The sequence below is a fragment of the Hylaeus volcanicus genome, chromosome 9, assembly GCF_026283585.1.
Source record: "Hylaeus volcanicus isolate JK05 chromosome 9, UHH_iyHylVolc1.0_haploid, whole genome shotgun sequence".
NCBI lineage: Eukaryota > Metazoa > Arthropoda > Insecta > Hymenoptera > Colletidae > Hylaeus > Hylaeus volcanicus.
The window spans coordinates 434,237-452,219 of NC_071984.1; the positions used below are offsets into that span (position 1 = coordinate 434,237).

Genomic DNA, 17,983 nt, shown 5'->3' on the forward strand with positions numbered 1-17,983 from the left:
AAAAAAGGTTTCCTTCTACGTTCTGTTCTATCATAAAAAAACACGGGAAAATATTTAAGATACAAGAGTTAGGCGGAACACCCTGTATGTAGCGATCGTATGAAATGCAGTCAGTGGAATGCAACCACTTGGAATTAGCGTAACAGATGCCTACAACGCTGTCTTCGATTATTAATTGGAGTTTTCAGTCATTTGTAGATCAGCTATTAGGTCGCATTAATTTCTGAATAAAACCTCAAACGAAGAAGCGTTGACCAATCGAACGAGACCACGTTCGTGCTTGCACACTACTTAACGAAGAGGTCTTTCAAGGAGGAACAAATTGATTGCTCGCAAGATTCGGTTTGCTCTTGTTCTTTGTTGTTGCCCGCGAACCAATTCGCTACTTTGTTGGATCTCTGTTTGTTCGGCGATACCGAAGGTTTCCCAGTCGATCCGGATGCCTCCGCGTCGCTCCCTCTCTGCGCGGTCAAAATTTTTTCTATTGCCGTGCCTAACACCTGAAAAACAAAGTTTCCGTTTAAATTGAATAAATCTTCGACTATTTCTATAGAAATAAATATTCTTATAATGTCGTACGCGAAGTAAATGCACCTAATTTTCACACTAAAAACCGATGTTTCTTTCTAATGATACAAGAGTAATGTTAGTAATTTTGAATGATTGAATTTTTAAATAATTTCCTGTTTGAATGTAGCAAATTATTGAAGAAAATTGGAGGTCCTTGAAAGGAGTGGTTCGGGAGGTGATTTGAAACAACTTTTTCCTTAGCGAAAATGTTGTCCGAGGCTTCGTTAACGAGATATTGACGGAAAACGTCGACCAATCAGAGCGCGCGTATGCCGGCGAAGGCGGTCGCCTAGCACGTAGCCCACGCCTACCGCCGGTTACTCGCGCTCTGATTAGTCCGGGGTTTTCCGTTAATATCTCCTCAACGAATCCTCAGACAACATTTTCGCTAAGGAAAAAGTTGTTCCAAATCACCTCTACTCTGTATATACAGGGTGTCCCAAAAATATTGTAACACCTTGAAAGGGGTGGTCTGGGAGGTGATTTGAAACAACTTTTTCCTTAGCGAAAATGTTATACGAGGCTTCGTTGAACAGATATTAACGGAAAACCCCGAGCCAATCGGAACGCGAGTACACCCTCGGTAGGCGTGGGCTACGCGCTAGGCGACCGCCCTCCGCCGGCATACGCGCGCTCTGATTGGTCGACGTTTTCCGTTAATATCTCCTTAACGAAGCCTCGGACAACATTTTCGCTAAGGAAAAAGTTGTTTCAAATCACCTCCCGGACCACCTCTTTCAATGTGTTACAACATTTTTAGAACACCCTGTATATATCATATCTGTATGTATTATCATATATATACATATATCGTAGCCTGTGCGCACTAGCGCCGCGAGTGGACGAAATATTCATAACTTAAAGCTAGGGATTTTGCAAACAGTTTTCTAGTAACTTTCGTATGGAGTTGGATCTCCTTATACAGTCTTCATGGTTTCAAGTTTTACGTCAGACCGTGTATCTCCACTCTCCCCAATGAAATCGTTGATTTCGAGGCGTAATAAAAATTGTCCACCGACCTGAGCATCTACCTTCGTGCCGCTCGTGTCGTCCCAAACGACCTTGTGTCTGATGTCGCCAATAGGAGACGTTTTCCCGATAGTTTCCTTGACCGCCTTCACGACCTTCGACTTGTTGAACTTGAAGTTTAAGCTCGGTGCTATCAGGTCCTCCGTCTTCTGCTTTTTCGACATCGGCTGATGCCTCTTGGTGAACCAGTTCGACGGCGCCGGAATGGATGAACCAGCAGCCTTCGAGGATCCAGCGAGTTTGTTTTTAGCACCGTGAAGAATCGATATGTCGAAGCTGTTCGAGCGAAAGCTCTTCAACCGGCTACGTTTTTGCTCGGCGGTTTTGCCCGACCAACTGGACTTGCTCTCTTCTCGCGACGTCGATGCTTCCTCGCCGCATCGGTTGATCTCTGTCGCAGAGGACGCCAACGAGCTCAGGATTGATATTAAGTCTGTGTTGGAACAAACGATGCCCGCGGCTCCGGAAATAGAAGCGCCCACCGCCTTTGGTATTTCTGAGGCCCGTCTTTGAAGGGACGTCTTCTGGTACTGTGTATACCGCTGGGACGAGCTGCTGTTACCCTCCAAAGGCTGAATCTCACATACTTGCTCTGTCGACGTTTTGTACATCTTCAATCGCACCTGAAATCAATCATCTTTGGTCAGGTGCTTCCTATCATCTACAGTAGGATGAGGCATTTTAAACAAGTCACCTACATATTTTGCTTGCTTTTGAAGACAGGAGAAAATGCATTAGACCAAACTTAGTTGGTATCGGGGGGCTCATATACTCCCCAGTGGTGGGGATCGTTTCAGTGCATTTATGGTAGAGATATTTAGCATTTATGGTGACTTCGCAGTATTTCTCATGTCACTTTAACTCCCTCCTTCCTTTTCAAATTACAGCAGTCTCCATAAATGCACAAGTTCAGTCCCGAGTTTGTGCATTTATGGAGACTACAGTATTTCTCATGTCGCTTTAACTCGCTCTTTCCTTTTTGAATTACAGCAAAGTCTCCACAAATGCAGAAATATCTCTACGATAAATGCACAGAAACCATCCCCACTACTGGGGAGTGTACCTCTTGCACAAGTTCAGTCCCGAATTTGTGCATTTATGGAGACTTCGCAGTATTTCTCATGTCACTTTAACTCTCTCCTTCCTTTTCGAATTACAGTAAAGTCTCCATAAATGCACAAGTTTAGTCCCGAGTTTGAATCTGGCGATACTGCCAGATTTTTGGAAAAAGGCCCACAACAAATTACTTGTCTTTAAACGTATTTTCAGCACGTTTCAAAATGGAATTGCAAATTCTGGCAGTATCGGCCACAGCGGAATTTTCCAAGGAACAGTTTAAAAAAAAGATTAGCCGGGAAGGTCGCTTCCTCGTTTCATAAAATGTAAATAACTGTTTGGAAAATTACGAATGTTTGACATCATTCTGTCTTTGTCTCTCCTCCGTTTGTTGTATCTCCCTCTCTGTTACAGCATCATTGGAGAGACAAGTTAATCTATCTATCCTTGTCCCGGAGCTTCATACTTTTTCCGCAACTGTCGCTGAAGTCAATTCGAAGCTTTGCTGGATCTTCTGCGCACCCTTAAAGATTTATGGAGACTTTACTGTATATGTTTAACACGATACAGTGCTCACCTTTCTCGCTTTGATTTCAGCGATGTTGTCCATAATGTCCAGCTGGAGATTATGCGTGCTTCCACTGTTACTCGGTGGCCCCGAAATTCCAGACTTGGAGTCACGACGGCCGGGTAATATCCTGGTGGCGCCTCCCAGCGGAAAGGCTGCGATGGACTCGCGACGATTACGGCCAAATAGTGTCGGTGGGACTTTGGAAATTGTTACAACGGAATGCCTTCGGCCGCCAGGCTGAGGGGCTGGTGCCTGAGAGAGCGTTGCCAGAAAAGCAGCCTCCTTTGGCGACGGTCCAGATCCTTCTCCGCCACGTTCGCTCAGTCGCCTGACCTGTTGATAGAAATAGTCTCGGATAAGAGAAACAAACGATGATGCGTTGTTTGCATACACTCAATCGCACTCGTTAGTCGTTTCTCGCTCTGAAACCTGGCGTGATTAAGGGATTTAACTCCTTGGCATAAAATGACGAGGTAGGGACGACTATTCATTTCACGTACCAGTATAGACAACTTACGACTTATGTTTATTTCATTTCGAATTTGATATCAGAATTGTAAAATTGAAAATGGCGGATCCAATATAGCCGACACATATATTAAATAATTATTAGATTTGCATGAAACTTGGTATTTATGATTTAGTTGAGCTGTAAATTTTGAATCTGATATCAGAATTGTAAAATCCAAAATGGCGGATCCAAAATGGTCGATATGTATATTGAAAAGTTATTAGATTTTGAATAATCGAAATTGATTTTTTTTTTTCAAAATTATTGTTTTCAGATGGCTTTTACGAAAAAAGATACAAAGAAAATATTTAAAGTGTGTTTAACCGAAATTTTTTCGAGTTTTAAAACTTAAAAAAATTTCTGTTTTGCTATAAATTATTATCAGTACCGATTTTTGACACTGTATACTGTTTTTTACTTATTATAAATTGATTTCGATATGTTTTTGTTCTAAATAGCCTGAGGAAGCCTTTTTTGAGGGGTACTAAAAAATACCAAAAAATTAAGAAACTAAACAAAAATTTTCAAACCGTCCGATTTGGCGTTGAATGCCCCATATAGAATAGAGAACGTGCAACTAACATAAAAATGATATTAATTTTCTGCGTCTTTTCCCATCTGAACGTTATCATCCATAATCATGTAACAGTATTGGAAGTAAAGTATTAAATAAAAAGCAATGATATCTTTAACCATCAGATCAGTTAATTGAAACATTACTTGAAATTAACTTCAATTTTAATTGTTAAAGACAGATATAATGGAATGGATAATTGATGATTAAACCGAAATAGGTCTTTAATTCTTTAATTTTACTGTGGAGAACTTCTTTAATTCTTAAAATTAAAACAATTCTTTAATTTTTCTGTGGTAACAAGTTTGTTTTCTCTGAAACGCGATAAAAATAATGCGTTTTGTCTCCGTACAACGATCAGGAAGTACCTGAGACGCGGTGATCCCGGAAGTACATTGCGGAGTCGGCAAAGAGTGCTTCCTGGTTTCCCTCCATGGGGACAGTAGATAAGGATTCAAGGATGGGGAATCTGGATCAAGACATCGTGGAGGTGAGTCGTTTCTATGCCGGTCCGCTTCCTCTTCTCCCAGTGTGCTTTCCTCGACGATGATCTGTGGCTCGCCACCTGCACTTCCTGCGTTCAGACCCGAGCTGTTCGATTGTCTTCTCATTTTCTTTCAGGTGCGCTATCCTGCAATGGAATGAAACCGTGTAGTGATTAGTCAAGCGATATGAACGCTAATTACTATAGTTATTAGACGTGTAATTTAATTTAATGATATTGTTTATTTTAGTAATATTTGTATTGTATAGTATATACAGGGTGTCCCAAAAATATTGGAGGTCCTTGAAAGGTGTAAAGAAAGTGGTTCGGGGGGTGATTTGAAACAACTTTTTCCTTAGCGAAAATGTTGTCCGAGGCTTCGTTAAGGAGATATTAAGGGAAAACCCCGGACCAATCAGAGTGCGAGGATGCTAGTGAAGCGCCCGCGGTAGCGTATGAGCTCGGTCGCCTAGTGCGTAGACCACGCCTACAGCGGGCGTACTCGCGCTCTGATTGGTCCGGGCTTTTCTGTTAATATCTCCTCAACGAAGCCTCGGACGACATTTTCGCTAAGGAAAAAGTTGTTTCAAATAATCTCCCGGACAACCCCTTTCAAGGTGTTACAATATTTTTGGGACACCCTGTATATACAGGGTAGAGGTGATTTGAAACAACTTTTTCCTTAGCGAAAATGTTGTCCGAGGCTTCGTTGAGGAGATATTAACGGAAAACAGTGACCAATCAGAGCGCGAGTATACCAATGGAGCGCCCGCTGATTGGTCCGGGGTTTTCTGCTAATATCTCCGTAAGGAAGCCTCGGACGACATTTTCGCTAAGGAAAAAGTTGTTTCAAATCACCTCCAGAACCCCTTTCAAGGACCTCCAAAATTTTTGGGACACCCTTTATAAACACCTGCGCCAAAACAACAACGAGTTCGATCGTTGAGGTGTCGGTTAGTTGAGAGACAACATCAATAGTAAATTCGACTTGCCTCTCATAGCCTTCTTAGAGTCAGAATAAAATTCATTTTCTATAAAACTATAGTATTTTATTTTATTATTTCCACCCATAATCCAATAGAAACGTTCCTCATGTGGTACGAGTTCGAAAGAAGGTAAAATAAATTTCTTTGCAGGTTCGAAGGAAAAGAATGCGTGTTTTTGAACGCCTCGTGTATCGAACGCTGGGAGCGGCGAAGTATTGAAAAAGTTTCCAAAAGTGGATTCGGTTTCAAAGTTGGATCGATACGTGTTTGCGGTGTGATTTCGCCGAGGGAATGCTTCGAATTCCAATTTTGTTCTCGCAGTGTATGGAACAACTCGGTGGAACGGCGCATCAATCATCAATTTCAGTTTCGATTCTCCACTGAGACAAAGTTATTGTTTGGAACAGCCATTGCAATTTGTTCGGAAGAATCCGATGCGAAAGATCGCTTTGCTCGGAGCATTTTCATTATTTTTGTAATAAACATGGTTAATCGTGCAATTATTGACACTTTGAGAGATGATTGTCAAAAGGTTGTATGAAAAATGTTATGAAAAAAATGTACGGAAATTGATATTTTTAAGTTTCTGTTTTTTATATTGTCGTACGTGTTCATTAATAAATAAAGAAATGTCAATCTGGAAATCCAAATCAAATGATTTTGATAAATGCAATTAATTAATAAATGCAATCCCATTATTGACATGGGTTTATCTAATTCTCTATCACTCTTGCCAATTGTTGAAACCTGGATAAAAAAGGCCGACTACTTAATAAAAAATTATTAGTTTGTACCGAATTGAGAAAATTTCAATATCATAGGATCGATTGATTAATAACAAAGGTAGTTCGTTAAGTAAATGAATATTTTATATAAAAAAATAGAAAGTGATTTAAAAAAATTTGTAATTAACAGACTGTCGATTTTATCATGTAATAAAAAAAATAACAAGTTTACACGGACTTTTTGGGAATATGTTAACAATTGCATTCCTGTTAACAAGCAAAAACATTTAATATACATTTAATAAACATTTATTAAACATAATAATAATAATTTGAGACTGCGAGATCACGTATTTTTATTTAAACAGAAGTAAATTTAACAACATTGAAATTATACTTTCGTCCTCTGATTAAACTTGTTCTGCTTGTATTCAAATAAATAAGTTGTTATTAAATCGTAACTATTAGCCACTGTTTGTATCGCATTATTTGTTACTATTGCTTGAATCATCGCAATGTGATTTCAATGGATTCGTAATCATTATCATCGCAAGCACGTTTTTCTTTCTTGAAAGTTTCCTCGATGCCAGACGTACTTCCCTCATTTCCTCATTGATTAGCAATTCATCGTTTATCCATTACTGTTGTATTTATAACTCACGATATATTCGGTATAAACAAAATTCTCGTTATTTGATTTGAAAATAAACTGATTCGAAAATAAATTCTTATATCTTATTATGGAGACAAATATTTAGTACAAGGTTATTTTTTATGTTTTTCATCGTACTGTATTTAATAAATGCATGTAATCCGCAGTCTAGTTATAAATGATTCAATACAAAGGCACGGAATTAATTTCCACACCTAAATGCAATGAAATTGCACATACGAATTCATTCATAAAGTAGGTACACTTCTTTCGATGTTCTTCACATAAGTTAATTGTATATCTATAAACCAAAATCAGGTGTACATTTGGCTGTTTTCCAAAATGAGGTGTATTATGTGTCCACTTTATTAATTCCGTGCCTCTATATTTAATTATGTATAATCTATACACATAAGTCTCAATCTGATGATCATTGCAATGCATCTATATGAACTTTAGTAGTCATTAAATTTTGTATATTGTTATTATTTTATAATTGTTGTAATTATAGAGCACACCTGTAATCTGGTAGAGCAACAATGATAAACATGAATTACTAGCAGGTTAAGACTTAGGTTATATTATATATATAGGTTAGGTTATATTTTATATGTAATATACAGGGTGTCCTAGAAATGTTAAAATTCTTTGAAAGGGGTGGTTTGGGAGGTGATTTGAAACAACTTTTTCCTTAGCGAAAATGTTGGACGAGGCTTCGTTAAGAAGATTTTAACAGAAAACCCCGGACCAATCAGAGCGCGAGTACGCCGGCGAAGGGCGGTCGCCTAGCGCGTAGCCCACGCCTACCGTGGGCGTACTCACGCTCTGATTGGTCCGGGGTTTTCTGTTAATAACTCCTCAACGAAGCCTCGGACATTTTCGCTAAGGAAAAAGTTGTTTTAAATCACCTCTTGAACCACCCCTTTCAAGGTGTTACAACATTTTTGGGACACCCTGTATAGATTCATTGTAATGGAGACCACTTCGAGGACCTAGAAAGTTAGTAATATAACATATAACAACAAAATGGCAACTAAATATTTCTACTTAAACTAAAGTTAGAAATGAACGTATATAAAAGCACATAATTCATTTCTACACCTAATATAATACTTTTTATTTTCAACTCGAGTATTTATTTTCGAGTACAACGAAACTAAAAATTAAATCTTAAATTGTGTTCCTAAATCTTGTCTTAAATCTTTGGTGGTTTCTTCGGTTTTTTCTTCCGCGAGGAAGTTTCAAAAGAATCTTTGGCCGCAGAAGGAAGTCGCATGGAACGAAAGTGGTCAAGGAATATCTTCTTATCGGATAAAAGGGCAATATAATTCGCATCCGATAGCTCGATCAAGTACATATAAGCAGCAGTTTTTACAAGCATCATTCAGTCTTGAGTCAATTCAAGAGATTTGGCGCAGACAGGAATTAATTTGTTTTACTAATTGCACTTCTAGTTCCATGTTAGAAACATGAAACTTCTAGTGGTGCTCTGCATGTTTCTTATCGTCGCTTGCGCCACCGCTGCAGGTGCTCCAGAAGTAATCTACGATGGACCAACTTACGAACTAAGTGAGTAGCATAAGTAACAAATTTAAAAGACATGAGATTACTGATGAGGATAAAATTTCCTAAATGATCAAAATTTATATATTTTAACACTTAGAAGACCACGTAACCCAGCATGCATTTTTCACAAGTAACGCGAAATGATATTCACTATGTTGGACTTGCATGAGGTATTATTATATTAAAAACAACACAGCTTTACTAAAAATAATGTAATTAAAAAACAGAAAATAAAGTACACGTTCCATGTTATGAGATCGGAACACGTTTCTTAACGAACAACACGTTTTCTGTAAAAGCAATGTTACCAACCTAAAATGCATTACCAAAAACTATACAGGGTGTCCCAAAAATGTTGGGACACCCTGAAAAGGGTGGTTCGGGAGGTGATTTGAAACAACTTTTTCCTTAGCGAAAATGTTGTCCGAGGCTTCGTTGAGGAGATATTAACAGAAAACCCCGGACCAATCAGCGGACGCTCCATTGGCATACTCGCGCTCTGATTGGTCAGTGTTTTCCGTCAATATCTCCTCAACGAAGCCTCGGACAACATTTTCGCTAAGGAAAAAGTTGTTTCAAATCACTTCTACTCTGTATATACAGGGTGTCCCAAAAATGTTGTAACACCTTGAAAGGGGTGGTCCGGGAGGTGATTTGAAACAACTTTTTCCTTAGCGAAAATGTTGTACGAGGCTTCGTTGAGGAGATATTAACAGAAAACCCCGGACCAATCAGAGCGCGCGTATACCGTTGGAGCGCCCGCGGTAGGCGTGGGCTACGCGCTAGGCGACCGCTCTCCGCCGTCATACTCGCGCTCTGATTGGTCAGTATTTTTTGTTAATATCTCTTCAACGAAGCCTCGGACAACATTTTCGCTAAGAAAAAAGTTGTTTCAAATCACCTCCCGAACCGCCCCTTTCAAGCTGTTACAACATTTTTGGGACACTTTATATTTAAGCGCTACCAACTTATTAGAAGATTATGCTCTAACACACTATTTAAAATCTAGGAAGTCTGAAAATTACTTAACTGGTTAATTATATCTTATGGTAACAATTTCGTTCAACGATTTCGCATACTGTTTATGCCAAACATAAAATTAAAAGAATATAACTATTATTTTTAACCGACTTCGAAAATCAGTAGGTTCCTTAATTCGACATGTATAATTTTTTTTTTTAATGTATGTTCCCCCATTTCTTGCATTTGTTAAAGCATTACTGCCACCTGGTCATTTAAAAAGAACATTTGGGCTTGTTTTATTTTTTTACCACTTTGTATCACTTTTTACCGCAAACCAGTATTATTTCACGTATATTGCCCTGAAATCGATGAAATCGATGAAACCTTTTACATTTTGCTGCCGGACAGGTTTTTGCGTGATCCCATTCGCAACAAACGTTCCTGAATTTTTTTGTATTGTTTATAAATCTGTAAATAACTATCGTGATTGCAAAATTCCTATTCTTTCCTATTCTTTCCTATTCTCTCCTATTCTCGCAACAAAATCTTTCATATTTAGTAGTAGATATTTTCTTGATCGAATTTGCAAAAATTTATTCTCACTTTTATACGGTAGAAGATATTTCATACTTTTTAGTGAAGTTTTAATGTTCCTCTAAGTCGGTTATATTTTTGTTTCTCCAAAAATTATTTCAGTTGTAAGTTGCTCAAAAACTTATAATAATAATAATAATAATAATAGGTAATAAATCCTGAAAATTGAGAACATTAAAGATAACTAAAAAAGGGAACGAAAAATGAAAAACGCGTTGCTAAGGTCAAAGTGGAAGATCTTTCCGTAGGTCAGTTAAGTGTTAACTATGGTTTATACTATAATTAATGCCCTAATTAATGCTATACTTTAAATATTTCACGTTATCAGACCATTTCATAAGTCTTTGCGTATTTTCCTTAAAGTAAATTGTATTTGAGTAAACCAAATTCATTTGTGAGTATTTTAAATACATTTATATTGATATAGTCCACAAATTCTGAGTAATCAGGAATTTTCTTTCAGCGCCTATCAAGAATTCCATTGTTGGTTCTTATGACGAGGAGGCTTACGAAATTAACGCAATAGGTGATTCTTATGACGAGATGGCCCACGAAATTAGCGCAATTGGTGATTCCACGGAATTACCACCAATCCGAGAACGCAGGGTGACGTGTGACGTTCTATCCTGGACTTCGAAATGGTTCAGCTTCAATAATTCTGCCTGTGCCATTAGATGTCTAATTCAAGAACGCAGAGGTGGACGCTGCCTAGATGGCCTTTGCGTTTGTCGACACTAAATCATTTTATTATTGGTTGCTGCAACGATTCTCTTAAAACAACGTATTCTTCATCTCTGTTTAATATTACATGCTTATTACTAGAATGCGAATGTTTATGCGAATGTTTATGCGAATTCATGTTTTCACAAATAAAAACAAAATAATTAAAATTCAAACCAAAGTATGTCCTGTCCTTTAAACGGTAGAATATGTGTATTATTGTTGATAGTTTATATATTTTTGCGTTTGTACATATCCTCATAGATCTTGTATTTTCATTTGCCATAAATGCATAAATATCCACAGTCTACTTATTATTATGCGCTAAATTTGTACAGTTCCTGTCAGTTTTCCAACGAAAGACGAGTGTTTTATGACAACGTTTGTATATAATATAATATAATTAAAGTATATGTAAGTGAAATTGAATAAGAAGAGTTTCATTTATACAAATACAGGGTTTCCCAAAAATGTTGGAGATCCTTGAATGAGGTGGTTCAGGAGGTGATTTGAAACAACTTTTTCCTTAGCGAAAATGTTGTCCGAGGCTTCGTTTAGGAGATATTAATGGAAAACACTGACCAATCAGAGCGCGAGTATGCCAGTGGAGCGGCCGCGGTAGGCGTGAGTTACGCGCTAGGCGACCGCCCTCCGCCACCGTACTCGCGCTCTGATTGGTCGGGGTTTTCCGTTAATATCTCTTTAACGAAGCCTCAGACAACATTTTCGCTAAGGAAAAAGTTGTTTCAAATCACCTCCAGAACCACCCTTTTCAATGACCTCCACCATTTTTGGGACACCCTGTATACCTATGGACTGCTAACGGCCGCCATTATGTGTTCCAATACCGGTAGCGACACCATGTCCCAAAAGCGGCCAAGCTAAGAACTAATAACCACTCAACTGCGTGATTGGTACTGAGTGGAACACGTGATCGGAATAAGTTAAAGAAATATAAAATATAAAGTGCAAGAACTGAAACAATGGTTTGTTATTCTTTTATAGAATTGTGTAAAAACACAAGATATAAAGCGAGAAAAGCAAGTGATTCGAAATGTGTATCATTATATATGTATATAAGTTGTAAATTTGTATTAACCTAACTTCAAAAACTAGTTTATCTGGTATTTATTACTTATTATACAATTTCATGGGTTTTCTGCCTTACATTCATATTTAATTTGTATATATTATTATTTTTAATCAACATGATTACTGCCTTTAATCATTAACCATTTAACTGTACCATCAGCTAAAAATAAACATTTATATTTTTCAGGTCTCCAAGCAATCCTCAACTTTGAGAGGAATAGGTCCAAGCTTTACTCACTTTGAATGGGCAGAACAGTGCTTTCAGCTTGTCAAAAATGCCATCGATATGTGCAGAGCATTTTGATAAAAAATGTTTTTCAAACAATGACGATTTGTATTATCAGAAATTTAAATATTGAAAGCTTATTTCAAAATTTTAATGGCCTCATTAAAGACAACGATTTGTTAGACAACCATAAATACAAAATGATTAAAACAATTATTGAATCATACTTAAAAGTAAAATTATATTATATTGGCAAAAAGAGCACAAGAGAATCTCATTTAGAATACATACGACAACGCTATTATTTCATACTTTTAAGCAATTACATCTAGAACTGTTGAGTATTCATATCAATGAACTAGAACTTCACACTTTTTAGTGCAGTTTTAATATTCTTCCGAAGTCGGTTATATTTTTTTTCCAATAATTATTTTTATTACCAAGTAAGGTATACGCAATATGTTAAGTAATATGTTACATTACTGAACTGTATACGATCGATTTTGTTCTATTACTGTTATAACTTCAATGTCTAAGATTAGATTGTGTATTTATATAATTAAACACTACCATACCAAACAACTGACAATCAATGCAAGTCTCGAAAGAAACATTAGACACAACTTAATATTTACATTTCTGCATTAGTAAATAATAAAATTCGCATTATAATTTCTCGCGATTGCTTATTTGCATGTTTTCTTGGATAAACTATAGTTAGCGTGTTACACAATACCGATTTATCGGATCGAATAGTTTCTCCAGCTTAGAGTGTGAAGCTATGAATGAGATTTCCAGGAAAAGTTGCAGAATAAGATCTATTGCTCAGCAGTAAACAACTACACCAGGAAAACATCAACAAAAATGTGTGCTCGATCAAGATCATGTACATATAAGCAATAATCGTTTCGCGGTCATCATTCAACCAAGAGTCTCTTCGAGAGATAAGATATTAACCTCCTCCGCTCGTTTCATTTAGAATTCTGTTCTAAACAACATGAAGCTTTTCGTTGTTTCCTGCATGTTTGTTACCATCGCTTGTACATCTGTCTCGAGTGCTCCGCCACTAGTCTATAATGGAACAATTCACGAATTCAGTGAGTATCATACGTAGAGGAGTTGAAAGATAACAAGTGACTAATTATTAGTATATAGATGAATATGTGCAGTAAAATTGACAGAATGAAATAACAACGATGAGTGTCTATACTTGTCAAATACGATATGAAATATTAATGTATGTACACTGTTATAAAACTATCTGTTATCTATTATCTGTGATATTTACATATACATTTTTAATTTATTATATCTTGCATTGGTTAGAGATTTGTTATTTGTTTAAACGAATTTAACAAATGATACTTTTTGGAAATATTTTGTACTTCAACCAATCAGTCAGTCAATAGTAAAATTATATTGTGTATAAAGGATTTTTTAAGACGGTCTTTAGCAATTTCTGATTTAATAACACGCATCTGTTTTCTTTTTTTAATTTTAAATAAAAGTGCATCAAAGTATAAATACATTATTGAAAGGTGATATTGTTTGAGTATCCATCACGATTGCTCTGAGATGTATATCTTATTAAAAAACAAAATAGTGAAGGTCCTTTTCGAAAATCCTTCTTAATGATTTATATTTGTTTATCGCAATTGATTTATTTTTGCCTAGACTATTCTATTTAAGAATATAGGTATTTATTTTGACATATACAGGGTGTCCCAAAAATGTTGGAGTTCCTTGAAAAAAGTGGTTCGGGGGGTGATTGGAAACAACTTTTTCCTTAGCGAAAATGTCGTCCGAGGCTTCCTTACGGAGATATTAGCAGAAAACCCCGGACCAATCAGAGCGCGAGTACGCCCGCTGTAGGCGTGGTCTACGCACTAGGCGACCGCGCTCATACGCTACCGCGGGCGCTTCACTAGCATCCTCGCGCTCTGATTGATCCGGGGTTTTCTGTCAATATCTCCATAACCAAGCCTCGTAAAACATTTTCGCTAAGGAAAAAGTTGTTTCAAATCACCTCCCGAACCACTTTTAAGGACCTCCAAAATTTTTTGGGACACCCTGTATTATTTTATCTAAGAATATGTAATAGGTATTTATTTTTGCCCATATCATTCTATCCAAGAGTAATATAATGTAAAAATTGTTCTAAAATATCTAGCTCAGGGACACTGAGCTCTCCCTATTATTTTCCTTATTCTATCTAAGAATATAGCCATTCATTTTTGCCCACATTCTATCTCCACTTGTCTATTTACTTAACCTTTTGTCTAGAATTTGTTTGCCTAAAAAAGATCCACAATAAGTACGAAAATAAATTGCTAACCCAGGAAATATATTTGTAATAAGAATGAATTTCTTTATTTAGAGCTTAAGGAGGGTTCCGTTGACGACCGCTACGATCGTTACGAGGTCTACGAAACGGAAGACGTGGAAGCTGAAACTGCGCCACCGATTCGACATCGGAGGGTAACGTGCGATGTATTGTCATTTGCAACGTTATGGATCACCGTGAACGACGCTGCCTGCGCAACTAGATGCTTGACTCAAGGACGCAAAGGTGGCAGATGCCAGGATGGCGTTTGCGTTTGCCGATAATTAACCCTTTGTACTCGAGAGGTGACTCTCAGTCATCACTAGGTTTTCTTTAGCTTTAATTTCATTGGAACTCGAAGTGCCAATAAAATGATTGTCGTTGAGACAAAGGTGACCTGATTCTCAACTCTCAAATTAGAGATCTCTTTTTCGAAGTCAATATAATCTTAAGATTCGTGGCAATAGAATGCTAAGAAAGCATCTCGAGTTGCTGGTAGATACCAGAAAGAAAGGCCTCGAGTGCAAAGGGTTAAATTTCTTATCGATATCTGCAATGGCTCACTTACGACTTAATCATGGTCATCTGTATTCGATATTCTGTATTTATTAATTCCGTGCTAACTTGTTACGATCCTGTCACTTTTTATTTAGAAACAGTGCGCGTTTCACGTCTAAAGAATCCATTGTTGTTTTTGAGTTATAATATTGTAATTTAATAAATGAGATTTTATTTATACCTACACGTGGTGTTTTTAATATTATCATCGAAGTAAATTACATATGATAGTTTGTCGTTGTGTGACTTACTGTAATAGTATTGTTTATTTAATGTAATAATGTAATAGAAAACTGTGGGAAGGTGGAATAAATTTCAACACTTTTTCATGATTAATATATTTAATAAGTAATTAGTATATTAAAACGTCAATGACGCCACGTACATACTCTTTCACCTTAATTCACTCTAACTTCTTTCGCTTACACACTACCAACTTTACTCCCTCTCCACACAACCAACATTCCTTGCTCTCCCTCATCGAGGTAAATACGTAAAATATACAGGGTGTCCCAAAAATGTTGGAGGCCCTTGAAAAGGGTGGTTCAGGAGGTGATTGGAAACAACTTTTTCCTTAGCGAAAATGTCGTCCGAGGCTTCGTTATGGAGATATTAACGGAAAACCCCGGACAAATCAGAGCGCGAGGATGCTAGTGAAGCGCCCGCGGTAGCATATGAGCGCGGTCGCCTAGCGCGTAGACCACGCCTACCGCGGCCGCTCCACCGGCATACTCGCGCTCTGATTGGTCAGTGTTTTCCGTTAATATCTCCTAAACGAAGCCTTGGACAACATTTTCGCTAAGGAAAAAGTTGTTTCAAATCACCTCATAAACCACCCCTTTCATGGTGTTACAACACTTTTGGGACACCCTGTATACACAGGGTGGAGGTGATTAGAAACAACTTTTTCCTTAGCGAAAATGTCGTCCGAGGCTTCGTTAAGGAGATATTAATGGAAAACCCCGGACCAATCAGAGCGCGAGGATGCTAGTGAAGCGCCCGCGGTAGCGTATGAGCGCGGTCGCCTAGCGCGTAGACCACGCCTACCGCGGCCGCTTCACTAGCATCCTCGCGCTCTGATTTGTCCGGGGTTTTCCGTTAATATCTCCTAAACGAAGCCTTGGACAATATTTTCGCTAAGGACAAAGTTGTTTCAAATCACCTCATAAACCACCCCTTTCATGGTGTTACAACACTTTTGGGACACCCTGTATATACAGGTGGAGGTGATTGGAACCAACTTTTTCCTTAGCGAAAATGTCGTCCGAGGCTTCGTTAAGGAGGTATTAACGGAAAACCCCGGACCAATCAGAGCGCGCGTATAACGTTGGAGCGCCCGCGGTAGGCGTGGGCTACGCGCTAGGCGACCGCTCTCCGCTGGTATACGCACGCTCTGATTGGTCGACGCTTTCTGTTAATATCTCCTTAACGAAGCTTCGGACAACATTTTCGCTAAGGAAAAAGTTGTTTCAAATCACCTCCCGAACCACCTCATTCAAGGATCTCCAACATTTGAGACACCTTGTATATAACGTATGTTGAATATATTTTACAATATTCAACAATATAATAATATTGTTATTTCATTCTGCATGAGTGTACATACCTTTCGGTTATGTTTAGCATGTGTTTATTGCATTGGTTTATATCATAAATGCATATAATCCGCAGTCTAGTAATAATTGTAACGGTGGATTACACGTAGACTAGTGAAAACTAGGATAAAATCACAGATATTCATGTTACACAACGTACACATAAAATCCTTAAAAACTTGAAAAATATTAATTTGCGACCCCTAAATGTAAAATAAAAATTCATTGCTTTTTGAAGATCTATCGATTCGCCCAGGTTGAAAACGGATCCAACGCTGTGACCTTTGACCTCGATTTTTTCGAAAACGGGGGCCTATCTAAAAAAACGCGGAAACACGGAAGAAATATTTTTCGATAAAGAAGGTCTGTACCAAAGCGAATTAAAACCGGTGACCCACAATCCGTGCCCTCCCCTTGTTTGTTCTTGTTCTTTAGGTCTAGAAGATGATACAGAACTGAAAAAAAATAATGCGGTACAAATAAAACCTATCCTTGTGGTCCTGCGTTAGGTATATTTCACTAAATCAATTAATACTTTCTTTCATTGATTGAAAAATGTACTGTATACATTCCTATTCAGCTCGTACAGTATAGTAATCAAGTCAGTATCACTGTATCAGTCTATATGTAATCCATCGCTACATTTATTATATTAAATTAACAATACCATTACAGTTAATCGTGCAATCATCAGCAATCACGGGTAATTTACTTCGAAGATAATATTAAAAACACCACGTGCAGGTATAAATAAAATTTTGTTTATTAAATTACAATATCATAACTCAAACAACAGTATGTTCTTACGACATGAGTTGAACATTCATTGTCTTTAGTTAAAAAGTTCATAATAAGTTATCGCGCAGTAATAAATATCGAAATCCGAATACGGATGTTCAAGTCGTTTCAAGAGAACTGTTGCAGAAAACCGACGAAGGATTTTCTTATCGGCAAATGCAAACGCCATCCTGGCATCTGCCACCTTTGCGTCCTTGAGTCAGGCATCTAGTTGCGCAGGCAGCGTCGTTCACGGTGATCCACAACGTTGCGAAAGATAGAACATCGCACGTTACCCTTCGGTGTCGAATCGGTGGTAATTCTGTTACCTCGTTGCGAGCAACGGAACTCTCGATAGGAGCTAAAAAAAATATTCATTTTTATTCTAAACGTACTTACAAACATTATACA

At 37.7% G+C, this 17,983-nt stretch overlaps 3 protein-coding genes and 1 long non-coding RNA gene across 5 annotated transcripts in view; 3 read left to right on the forward strand and 1 right to left on the reverse strand.

The window, feature by feature from the left end:
* Positions 1-6: 6 nt before the first annotated feature.
* On the reverse strand, positions 7-4,962 carry LOC128882009 (uncharacterized). Its single transcript, XM_054133539.1, has 4 exons — positions 4,680-4,962; positions 3,233-3,559; positions 1,590-2,222; positions 7-500 (listed from the first exon to the last, which is right to left on the reverse strand). Exons 1-4 carry the CDS (start codon positions 4,920-4,922, stop codon positions 288-290), a joined length of 1,416 nt encoding a protein of 471 aa, XP_053989514.1. The 5' UTR covers positions 4,923-4,962; the 3' UTR covers positions 7-287.
* On the forward strand, positions 3,576-6,425 carry LOC128882016 (uncharacterized). 2 transcript variants are annotated; one of them, XR_008458252.1, is made up of 3 exons: positions 3,576-3,699; positions 4,673-4,801; positions 5,932-6,425. It is a non-coding gene; the product is annotated as an uncharacterized LOC128882016 (long non-coding RNA). The 2 variants fall into 2 exon arrangements; XR_008458253.1 differs by lacking the exon at positions 5,932-6,425 and adding an exon at positions 4,933-5,009.
* A 2,202-nt stretch (positions 6,426-8,627) lies between these two features.
* Positions 8,628-17,983, forward strand: part of LOC128881883 (defensin-2-like) — a 19,802-nt gene continuing 10,446 nt past the window's right edge. The window contains exon 1 of the mRNA XM_054133275.1: positions 8,628-8,727. Coding sequence (XP_053989250.1) covers positions 8,628-8,727 — 100 coding nt within the window. The remainder of the gene's footprint in view (positions 8,728-17,983) is intronic.
* Positions 12,779-15,511, forward strand: LOC128881882 (defensin-2-like). The gene is made up of 2 exons (XM_054133274.1): positions 12,779-13,416; positions 14,697-15,511. Exons 1-2 carry the CDS (start codon positions 13,317-13,319, stop codon positions 14,924-14,926), a joined length of 330 nt encoding a protein of 109 aa, XP_053989249.1. The 5' UTR covers positions 12,779-13,316; the 3' UTR covers positions 14,927-15,511.

Bases quoted from the DNA above. Each gene is read 5' to 3' on its own strand.
- LOC128882009 (XM_054133539.1), bottom strand. From the start codon at position 4,922: ATGAGAAGACAATCGAACAGCTCGGGTCTGAACGCAGGAAGTGCAGGT. The intron at 3,560-4,679 runs GTACTTCCTGAT...TTCTATCAACAG, and splicing joins CCGGGATCACCGCGTCTCAG to GTCAGGCGACTGAGCGAACG. The intron at 501-1,589 runs GTCGGTGGACAA...TTTGTTTTTCAG, and splicing joins GCACGAAGGTAGATGCTCAG to GTGTTAGGCACGGCAATAGA.
- LOC128881882 (XM_054133274.1), top strand. From the start codon at position 13,317: ATGAAGCTTTTCGTTGTTTCCTGCATGTTTGTTACCATCGCTTGTACA. The intron at 13,417-14,696 runs GTGAGTATCATA...TTCTTTATTTAG, and splicing joins TGGAACAATTCACGAATTCA to AGCTTAAGGAGGGTTCCGTT.